This window comes from Entelurus aequoreus, linkage group LG20 (assembly GCF_033978785.1).
Source record: "Entelurus aequoreus isolate RoL-2023_Sb linkage group LG20, RoL_Eaeq_v1.1, whole genome shotgun sequence".
Lineage (NCBI taxonomy): Eukaryota > Metazoa > Chordata > Actinopteri > Syngnathiformes > Syngnathidae > Entelurus > Entelurus aequoreus.
Window position 1 is genome coordinate 44,638,202 of NC_084750.1, and position 11,925 is coordinate 44,650,126.

General features: G+C 36.7%; 1 protein-coding gene across 1 annotated transcript in view; it reads left to right on the plus strand.

Annotated features, from left to right (window-relative positions):
* LOC133636291 (sodium-dependent neutral amino acid transporter B(0)AT1-like) overlaps nucleotides 1-11,925 on the plus strand; it is a 36,300-nt gene that overhangs the window by 9,653 nt on the left and 14,722 nt on the right. The window contains exons 3-8 of the mRNA XM_062030152.1: nucleotides 4,179-4,319; nucleotides 4,398-4,535; nucleotides 6,028-6,209; nucleotides 6,274-6,384; nucleotides 9,812-9,924; nucleotides 9,989-10,117. Coding sequence (XP_061886136.1) covers nucleotides 4,179-4,319; nucleotides 4,398-4,535; nucleotides 6,028-6,209; nucleotides 6,274-6,384; nucleotides 9,812-9,924; nucleotides 9,989-10,117 — 814 coding nt within the window. The remainder of the gene's footprint in view (nucleotides 1-4,178; nucleotides 4,320-4,397; nucleotides 4,536-6,027; nucleotides 6,210-6,273; nucleotides 6,385-9,811; nucleotides 9,925-9,988; nucleotides 10,118-11,925) is intronic.

The following is an 11,925-nucleotide window of genomic DNA, read 5'->3' on the forward strand; positions in this document are numbered from 1 at the left end:
ATTCTTGGTGTTGGCTTTTATCAAATACATTTCCCCCAAAAATGCGACTTATACTGCAGTGCGACTTATGTTTTTTCCTTCTTTATTATGCATTTTCGGGCGGTGCGACTGATACTCCGGAGCGACTTATACTCCAAAAAATACGGTACCTTAATTGTTTACGAACGGTGTCGGTAACGCGGCAGTAAAACGACTGATCAAACAAAACAGAAGTAATTTTCAGCTAAACAGAGTAAATAAACTCCACTGTGACATTGTGGTAAATAGACTGAGGAAATTGTAAAACTGAAACAATACAAAAATAATGCCGTTGTAAGTTAATAATACTAAATCAGACACTAAACGTGTTACCACCTTAGGTAATGCTAACGATGCTGGCATCATTACATTATGATAGCATGTACAAATATGTATGAAAACCCTCCTTCAGACATCACACATGGGACGGTTTAGTGAGTACAAACAGTTGTAGTTATATTGTAAAACTTACAAACGTTGCTTTTGAGTGATGAATAAAGAATCCATAACAGTACTCTGGTTGGAAAAAATAAGCACTAGTGGAAGGACACTGCAGCACCTGCAGTGAGCAAACTCATCCAAAAGATAGAGTAAAAACAATAAAACACCTTCTCAGTAAGGCTGCAGCTAACGATTATTTTTCTATCGATTAATCTATAGATTATTTTTTCGATTAATCGGTTAATCTATAGATTATTTTTTCGATTAATCTATAGATTATTTTTCCTTTTACCGATTATTTTTTTTATTCAAAATGAAGATGAAAAAATAAATGTAGGCCCGTTTTTTCAAAAGGCATGGCTTTTATTTACAAAAAAAAAGAAGTATGGCCACTCAGTCAACATTGACAACAACATGACTAAATATTCTGTAACAATGTAAACATTTAAAACTTTTAACATTTAACAAAATTAAAAGTAGCTTATTTGCTTTTTAATGTGCAAATATAAAAGTCAACATCCAGTGCAAATCTTAATATTCTGCAATAGTATAAGCATTTCAAAAGTAAAAGTATTGCTTATTTTGCTTTAAAATGTGCAAAAATAAAGATAAACATCCAATACAAAAAAGTGCAAAACGAAATATTCTGTAACAACAGTGTAAACATTTCAACAAAAGTGAAAGTATTGCTTATTTGCTAAAATGTGCAAAAATAAAGATAAACATCCAATACAAAAAAGTGCCAATCTAAATATTCTGGAGCACTGTAAACATTAAGTATTGCTTTTAAAATGTGCAAAATAAACATCCAGTCCAACACAGTACACAATAACCAATTCTACTCATTCCAGTGAGTGACTAACAGTTGTAATGAAGAAAGGTTAGCATGTGTACATGTTTGGTTCTTTTCTTGTTTACAATATTCCCAGCAGCTGAAAATAGGCGCTCAGAAGGGGTCGATGTGGCTGGAACGAGAGGTAATTAGCCTTCACCTCAAGCCAGGACTGCGAGTGAGCTGAGCTGCAGTTTATATTTCTAGAAGGTCAACGGGCTCATAGTGATGTTACTAGTAGTTGACTGGGAGGTGTTTATTATCATTTGGGGAGAGTCCGCTGCCTGATGCTCACCTGCTAAACACCTATCTGCTCCACCCTGAAGCGCTGACTACATGCGCTCTGAATACACACTGCTGATTGGCTGATAATGCTTCGTATGTACCAATCAGATGGTTGTGTGGGTGGGACAATGCTGCGTGTGTACCAATCAGATGGTTGTGTGGGTGGGACAATGCTGCGTGTGTACCAATCAGATGGTTGTGTGGGTGGGACAATGCTGCGTGCTGAGACAGACGCAGAGGAGCGAAGCAGCTTGTTAAGACTTTAGCAGCTAAAGTTAGCTTTAGCTTAGAAACTCGTTCGGTACACCCCCGTGCCGAACCGAAAGCCCCGTACCGAAACGGTTCAATACAAAACACGTACCGTTACACCCCTAGCAGATACAAATGACACATTCATGTTTTTGTGTAATGATGACAACGTATGCTCGCGCGGACGATTGACTAGTTGATGGTTTTCTTTTCAAATGTTCGTTCATAGCCGTTGTGCTGCTATGATAGGCCATTTCCGCTCGACACAGTGTGCATACAACAACATTATTAGGCCGTTTATTGAAATACTCCCACACTTTTGACCACTTTTGGCATGCTTTTCCCCCCTCGCTCGCACCGCTCGCATCGTCTGCTTTGATCGTCTGCTTTGCGGTCCGCCATGACGGTAGTGTGACGTAAATATGCGACGCGTCGACGCACAAAAACGGCGTCGACGTATTTACGTAACCGATGACGTCGACTACGTCGACGCGTCGTTTCAGCCTTACTTCTCAGCATATTTGTTTTAATTTTTTTTTACTTTTACGGCCTCAGCAAAGAAAAATACTGTACATAAATTAGCTTCACGTCTTATAAGCCGCAGGATTCAAAGTGTAGAAAAAAAGTAGCGTATTATTGTGCAGAATTTACGGTACTACTATAATGTTTTAGTGGTATTAATATGCCAACATTTTACTGCTGGAATAACAGTGGTTCTTTTTTGTTCCATTTACAAAAAAATGACCACAGATTTTACAGTAAAAAAACTGCAAATTTAGTTGCCAGAATTTTACAGTAAAATTGAAATTCACAGTATTTTGCTGTAAAACATGGACAAAATTGTGTTTTATCTGTCATGTCTTTGTGATCATGTTTTGTTTGGTTATGTTTTGTTGTTTTTTTTTACTCTTATTAGCGGTTTACGCTCCCTTGTTTTTTTCACCATGACGACCATTAGTTTCACCTGTCATGTGTTCGGACTCACGCACCTGTCATTAGTCAAGACTTTATTATTTAAGCTTGTAGTTCCCAGGCAGTCAGCCTGGCGTCATTCTGTCACGACGTGGACTATGGTGTGGTTTGTTCTCCCGGCATGCAAAGGAACTGGACCGGTCATGGCGTCATGGTCGTCCGAACACATGACAGGTGAAACTAATGGTCGTCATGGTGAAAAAAACAAGGGAGCGTAAACAGCTACTAAGAGTCCAAAAAACCAACAAAACATAACCAAACAAAACATGATCACAAAGACATGACATTATCACAAAAGGTTTTTTTTTGTACAAGTAATTTTTCACGTTTAAATTTTGCAAACTGAATTTTTAAACTCCCAATTTTGCCCACAAATTTTTTATTGAAATGATATCGTCAACATAATTCGACATAAAAAAATAAAAAATCCAAACACAAAATATTTATTTACAGCGGCGGTGTCGAACTTGTTTTCATGGAGGGCCACATCGCAGTCATAGCCGCCCTCAGAGGGCCGCTTGTAACAGTTAATGTGAGAATATAAAAGTATAATCGCCTAATTATATTATGCATTTGGTTATTTAATTTGTGTACGTACAAATTGATGGATAACTTGCTTTGAAATCCTAAGTCAAGGTGACAAGCAGATATTTAACCATGTATGGTTATTTTTACAAACTATCATACGCTATATAATAATTAGGGGTGCTAAAAAATGTTTTTTATCACATTCGTATCCTGATTTTTTTAGTAATTTTAAAAAATTGAGGTGTTATTATTATACCAAATAATACATTGCAAAAATCATTTTGAATCGAGAACCGTGTTGTATCGATTATGAATCAAATCCTCACCCCAAGAATCGTAATCGAATTAGACTTAGAGACTTAAACTTAGACTTCCTTTTATCGTCATTCAAATTTGAACTTTGCAGTACAGATAAGAACAACATTTCGTTGCATTAGCTCATGGTAGTGCAGGATAAAAGAGCAATAAGGTGGTTAGGTGACCAAAGATTCACACCAATATATATATATATCAAAGCTTAAAACATATGAAAATTCATGTATTACATACATTTTTTTCTGTCAAAATGGAAACAATGAAAACATTTAGTAAGAAAGATGAAGTATCCACATTATTCCCAAGCTTTCGTCAAATGACGTGTCTGGCCCCCGGCCTTGAGTTTGACCCGTCTTGACTTACATTGTCAAAAAAAAAAACCTGCTTTTGTAACAAAGACACAAATTTACCTCCAGATAAAAAAAAACCTGTAAATTTTACAGTCAAATTCTGACGACAGACTGGCAGTTTTTTTTTTTACCATAAATTCTGCTGATTTTTTACCCCCAGTGTATTTAAAAAAAAAATACTTTTCCAGGTGCGTTTTTGATCCCGTACCTGATCCTGCTGGTGTTAGAAGGACTGCCTCTGCTGTTGCTGGAGTTCGCCCTTGGCCAGCGTCTGCGGAAAGGCAGCGTGGGCGTGTGGCGAGCCATCAGTCCTTACCTGACTGGTCTCGGTGTGTTCACCACGACCTGACTATTAATAATAACAACAATGATCATTAAGAAAGTCACGCTGTTACTGCTGTTTTCAGGCATAGCCTCCATGCTGGTGTCCTTTTTTGTGGCCCTGTACTACAACACCTTGATAGCGTGGATCCTGTGGTACCTCTTCAACTCCTTCCAAAGCCCCCTGCCGTGGACTCAGTGTCCTCTCGCTGATAATGGAACAGGTATTTCAGGAAGTGACCACCGCCGGAAATGACCACCTGGGTGTTTATGGATGCTTTATTTCAGACCTGGGCAAATTAAGCTCTTCAATCTGGCCCGCCGGACATCCCAAATCATTTTTTTAGATCTTTAAGATGGAAACTGTAGCTGCCATTATGATGTGCAGTGATGTTTTCTAATGACCGTAAGTCTTGAACTATACAAAGTATTTCAATTGTTAGAATCTGTGCTTTTGCATGATATACTAGTTACTATGGTAATGTAATTAGTTACTATGTGTTATGGTGTACGGAGGGAAGAAGACGGCGCAGGCAGCAGGGATGTCGTTTTATCCCTATATTTATTAGATATTACAATAGAAAATTAAGTGTGTAACTAATCTAAAATATCTGGTGTGCGACTATGTGTAGAGATTAACTGATGAGTGTTACCCGGCGTGTTGAATGAGGTGCGGAAGTCCACGAGGGGCAGGGCAGGCTCGAAAGGTCCAGAGACAGGCGTGAGGTCAAGGGCAGGAGAAAGACGTCAAAGGTCCGTGTCCGGGCGGGAGTTCGAGATCCAAGAGGCAGCCAGGGAACCAGAGGGAATACGGGGAGACGAGACACACTGCTCGTGACGCGGGAACGGAGGAATGCTGCTGGAAGGCGACAAGGGGACACGAGACAAATGAACACGGAGGGGGAGAAACACAGAGAGAGAGTGCATAGAGCTAGATGAGTCGGCTTACTGTACTGAACAGGAAACTACGTTCTGGCCCGGAATGCAGGCCTGCACTGGCTTAAGAAGTCCATGGAGCTCATCAGCGACAGGTGTGCAGCCGGAGTGGCGCGCGCAGGTGCGCTCTAGGAGGTGCGCCCAGCTCAGCGCACAGATGAATGCGCCCGGGCCGTGATGCTATGGTCACCTAATTAGTTACTATAGTCATCTAATTAGTTACAATGGTCATCTAAGTCACAGCAGCTCAGACGAGGCACCAAGCAGTGTGGGTGGGGAGCGTTTCCACAGAGTGTTTCCAGAGCGGCCAGCCTGAAATGTGGGTGTCAGGGACAGACGCGAAAGGAGATTTTTACAACAAAGTTCTAAAGCTTAGCGATATATCAGATTGTAGGTGGGTTTATTTTACCCTTTGCATTCATATTTTGTTGTTTGTTGCATTTTTGTTGCGTTTTGTTTGATTGTAAAATATGTGGATGAGAGGGGGTGTGACGTTCATATGTTGCCAATATTCAGTGTTTTATCGGTCATAGTTAATATTGTAACTCCCACGTTCTTTATTTTCATGTACATTCTGGGTGTCTCATTCATTAAACAAATTTAAATTTCCATTCCGTTTTTTTAAGGTGGTCTGTCATAATGTTTTTAGCATTCAATCAGACATTATTGTGAGGTTTTGTATTAGTGTTGCTAAAAATAGATATACCGGCCCCCAGACACATTTTTTTCTCTAAATTTGGCCCCTCGAGTCAAAATAATTACACTGGTTTATGTCCTTAGGTTACATAGCCGAGTGTCAACAGAGCTCCCCGGTGGATTATTTCTTCTACCGAGTCACCCTGGACAGCTCCACCTCCATATCGGACTCCGGTGGTCTCCACTGGCCCATAGTGGTCTGTCTCCTGGCCGCGTGGACTGTTGTCTGCATCTGCTGCATCCGAGGGATCGGCAGCTCGGGCAAGGTGTGTTGCCGCTGACGCTCACGTGTCTTCAGGCCAAAGATGACGCTTGCTGTTGTTGTCTTAGGCCGTGTACGTCACCGCCATCCTGCCCTACATCGTGTTGTTCATCTTCCTCATCCGGGGCCTCACGCTTAAAGGCGCAGTCGTCGGTTTGCAGTACCTCTTTACTCCAAAGGTGGGAAACGCAACAAACGTTCACTTTTGGGGGGCTATTTTGGGGTATTTAAAAGAAGTGTAACTTACTCGAGTACAGGGGTGTCAAACTAATTTTAGATCGGGGGCCACATGGAAAAAAAAATCTACTCGCAAGTGGGCCGGACTAGTAAAATCACGGCACGATAACTTAAAAATAAAGACAACTTCAGATTGTTTTCTTTGTTTAAAAATACAACAAGCAGATTCTAAAAAATGTACAAATCATAATGATGTTGGGTTTTTTTACACTTACATGTTGCGGTTAGTAGTATTCTATCTTTATTTGTCGTTATTTATACTTTCTGAATAAATGATGTGATAATGTTCATCAGTCAACTCATTGGTGTCAATTTTCAATCTATAAAGATTAAAATAATTATATCAAAATCAAATTACAGTATGTTATTTATGTAGTTTGATCATTTTCCTCGACTGATGTAATAACATCATGTGGTTTATTTTGTACATATGTAACATCTACAAAGAATTGCTATTGCGACATCTATTGGACACATTTAGAACAGCTGTTTCTTTCATTCAAAAATGTGTTTATACTGAGAAAACTCATTCCGTGGGCCGTATTAAACCTGTTCTCGTTCATGATCCGGCCCTCGGGCTGTATGTTTGACACCCCTGCTTTAGTGTCAAGTGCCACTTTTTAATGTATTAGGGCAGGGATGTCAAAGTGGTTTTCATTGAGGGCCACATGGCAGTTATGGCTGCCACCAGAGGGCCGCTTGTAACAGTGAATAATGTATGAATTTGATTTCATTATTAATTATATAAAGTAGACTGTAGATTTTACAGTAAAAACTTAACATTTACAACATTTTACTGTAAAATATAGTGTTTTGTTTTTTTTACAACGTTTTACGGTAAATGGAAAAACAGTACCACTGTTTTTTGGGGGGGTTTTACGGAAAAAGCTGACAGCTTAGTTGCCCGAATTTTTGTGTTAAATGTACATTGGTTTTTATAACATTATATTGTTAATGGAAAAACAGTACAAGTTCTTTTTTTTATTTTGGCAACTTTGCTGCCAGTTTTTCTACCGCAAAAACAAATGTACCGTCTTTCCATTTACAGTAAAACACCGTTAAAAACAACAACCGTATATTTTACAGTCAAAAACTGGCAGTTTTACGCAAAAAAACGTAGTATTTTTTTTTCAATTTACAGTAATATGCTGTATTTACAACGTAAAATGTATTGTCATTTTTATTAATTTGATGGGTAGTTTGTTGTAAAGTTAAGTATTTTTCTTTAGACAAAAACATGTTTGGAAAGTATGATAATATACTGTAATATTTGTTGCAATATTTGATACTATAAGTTTACAAGGGTTACCATTTCAAGCAGTATATATATTTTATCTGTCAAAATGAAAAACATTAATTACATTTAGTGAGAAAATATGAAGTACTTTATTGACACATTTCCAGGTGTTTGCGGGCCAGATAAAATGATGTCGCGGGCCAGATGTGGCCCCTGGGCCTTGAGTTTGACACCTATGTATTAAACGGTGCCCTGATCCGATATGGATATCGGTCTGATGTCAACAACAACAAAAAACAAGTATCTGCTTGCATCTGAAATCTCCCATACACAAATTTTATTACAAAAATAAACAAATAAATACAAAAAAATACAACTCAAAAAGTAATTAAAAAGATGGAAGAAAAAAACTAAAAAAATAATATATAGCAGTGTAAAACAGCACCTTTGTCAATATAAACAAGTATCAAATAATTATAGTTGCATATTACTTATACATACAAAGTCTCCAAGGCAGACACGTATGAGAAAGTATCCAATAATAAATGTGTCCGCATCATTCAACTTGCATATTACTTGCACATACAAAGTCTCCAAGGCAGAAGCGTATTAGAAAGTATCCAGTAACAAATGTGTCTGCATTATTCAACTTGCATATTACTTACACATACAAAGTCTCCAAGGCTGAAGTGTATTATAAAGTATCCAGTAACAAACGTGTCTGCAACATACCAATCGACTTCAGCATAAGTCCATTCCAGACGGTTAATAATAAATAGGTTTGTGTTTTTCATATCTACCTATATTTTTGTTTGACTCATTTCACTTGATTAAACATTTTCGAACATTCCACACTACAAAATAATAAAAACATATGTATAATTCTTGCTTGACTTGTCCAGGGTGTGCCCTGCCTTCCACCTGAGTGCAGCTGGAATAGGCTCCAGCCCCCACGCGACCCAGGGAGGAAAAATAAATGGATGGATGAATGGATAGATGGACAATTCCTGCTAATGTTGTATTTTATATATATAGTATATAATGTGTATATATATTTATATATATATATATATACATTTATACATACATATATAATTTGTTTTATTTATTTTATACATAAATATATGTATTTATGTATGTATGAAGATTCACAGCCCTAGTATGTATATATATATATATATATATATATACTAGGGCTGGGAATCTTCGGGTGTCCCACGATTCGATTCAATATCGATTCTTGGGGTCACGATTAGATTTTTTTCAATTCAACACGATTCTCGATTCAAAAACAATTTTTTCCCGATTCAAAAGGATTCTCTATTGATGGAATACATAGATTTCAGCAGGATCTACCCCAGTCTGCTGACATGCAAGCAGAGTAGTAGATTTTTGTAAAAAGCTTTTATAATTGTAAAGGACAATGTTTTATCAACTGATTGCAATAATGTAAATTTGTTTTAACTATTAAATGAACCAAAAATATGACTTATTTTATCTTTGTGAAAATATTGGACACAGTGTGTTGTCAAGCTCATGAGATGCGATGTAAGTGTAAGCCACTGTCACACTATTGTTCATTTATTTTTATTTTTATAAATGTCTAATGATAATGTCAATGAGGGATTTTTAATCACTGCTATGTTGAAATTGTAACGAATATTGATACTGTTGTTGATAATATTAATTTTTGTTTCACTACTTTTGGTTTGTTAATGGTCCCTAATATATACATATATACAAAATATGTATTTATTTTTTATATAAATATATATATTCATATATACATACATATATAAAAATATTTATTTATTTTATATATAAATACATATATATATATATATATATATACACATTTGTTAAAATTTTAATTTTGCACTTATAAAATTTTTTTTTTTAAACTTTCCCCATATATTAATTTTGTATAAAACTTGCATCAAAATAGCTTTGTCTGATTTTAAAAAGGTACAAAAAATATTTTATTTAATTGGGGATAACTCCAAATAAAATTCATATTTTTGGCATTTCCAAATAATTAGAACTTTTGATAATTATGTTGGAGGTCACACGGTGTTTCGCTGTCATTTGATGGTGCAGGTGTACCTAATGAAGTGTCCTGTTGTTGTCTCCAGTTGGACGAGTTGATGAATCCGTCAACCTGGCTGGACGCGGGGGCTCAGGTCTTTTACTCCTTTGGTCTGGCGTGGGGGGGCCTCATCTCCTTCTCCAGTTACAATCCTGTGCAGTGAGTGAGATGTTGGCATGAAGTCGTCATGATGTGAACTCACCATGCTCTTCTCTCTCCTCAGCAACAACTGTGTGCAGGATGCTGTCATCCTGTCTGTGGTGACCGGCCTTACGTCGGTGTATGCTGCTGCTGTTACCTACTCCATCATTGGCTTCAGGGTCACTGAGAAATATGACATGTGTATTAATGCGTGAGTACACACTCATCTTATGGCAGACCTTTGCTGTCTTTACGTTGACCTGGTGTGGTCATTTGTCTTGCGGCGACACTTAGTGGTCACAATAATTCATTGCGTTAAGCTCACGGCATAGTAAGTTGAATGATGCGGACACGTTTGTTACTGTATACTTTCTAATACGCTTTGGAGCCACCCCCGATTACAAAAAATTTGAAATGTAAAATAATTTCCATGCTTTTTTTAATCAAATTTATATTCAATTTGATGCATTTTTTTTTATTAAAACAATTTTAGGGGAAATAAAATGTTTAATAATTCACTATTTGTTTTAGTGCAAAAAAAAACAAAACAACATATTTGAAATAACAAATAAAATAAATGATGATGGAAATTATATATACAATACATGTGTGTATATACAGTATGTTTGTATGTATGTATATATATTTATATATATATGTATATATATGTATATATATATATATATATGTATGTACATGTGTGTGTGTGTGTGTGTATATATATATATATGCCTTTTTATATATTTATATATATATATATATACGTATGTATACGTATATATATACATATATATACACTACCGTTCAAAAGTTTGGGGTCACATTGAAATGTCCTTATTTTTGAAGGAAAAGCACTGTACTTTTCAATGAAGATAACTTTAAACTAGTCTTAACTTTAAAGAAATACACTTTATACATTGCTAATGTGGTAAATGACTATTCTAGCTGCAAATGTCTGGTTTTTGGTGCAATATCTACATAGGTGTATAGAGGCCCATTTCCAGCAACTATCACTCCAGTGTTCTAATGGTACAATGTGTTTGCTCATTGGCTCAGAAGGCTAATTGATGATTAGAAAACCCTTGTGCAATCATGTTCACACATCTGAAAACAGTTTAGCTCGTTACAGAAGCTACAAAACTGACCTTCCTTTGAGCAGATTGAGTTTCTGGAGCATCACATTTGTGGGGTCAATTAAACGCTACAAATGGCCAGAAAAAGAGAACTTTCGTCTGAAACTCGACAGTCTATTCTTGTTCTTAGAAATGAAGGCTATTCCACAAAATTGTTTGGGTGACCCCAAACTTTTGAACGGTAGTGTATATATATATATATATATATATATATACATACACATATATGTGTATATATATATATATATATATATATATATATATATATATACATACACATATATGTATATATATATATGTATATATATATATGTATATATGTGTATGTATATGTGTATGTATATATATATATGTATATGTGTATGTATATATATATTATATATATATATATATATATATATATATATATATTATATATATACCGTAATTTCCGGACTATAAGCCGCTACTTTTCCCCCTTGTTTTGGTCCTTGCGGCTTTTACGACGGTGCGGCTTTTTTACGGCTTTTTTTACGGCTTACGGTAACCAGGGGCGCGCACTACCGAGGATGCGCGAGACCGAGGCAGACATCTGGTGCCAGGTAACGAGAGCAAAACAAAGAGTAGGAGAGCGTCAGCGACAGTTTGCGCGAAAGAAGTGTTTAATGAATCAATGGTGAGACGTTGGAGACGGCAGCACAGGAGCGCCGAAAAGGGGGGGTAAAGGAGACGGATTCTAGGGGCCCATGATGGAGGGGGGCCCAGAGAGGCCCCTAATGATGATGAAATTATAATACAGAAAAAATAATGACACTAAGTTATTAACTAACTTATAATCACACATGTTTTATTTTCCATGTCCTGGTAACAATACTTGTATTTGTTTTGGAAGCATCAACACCTTCCC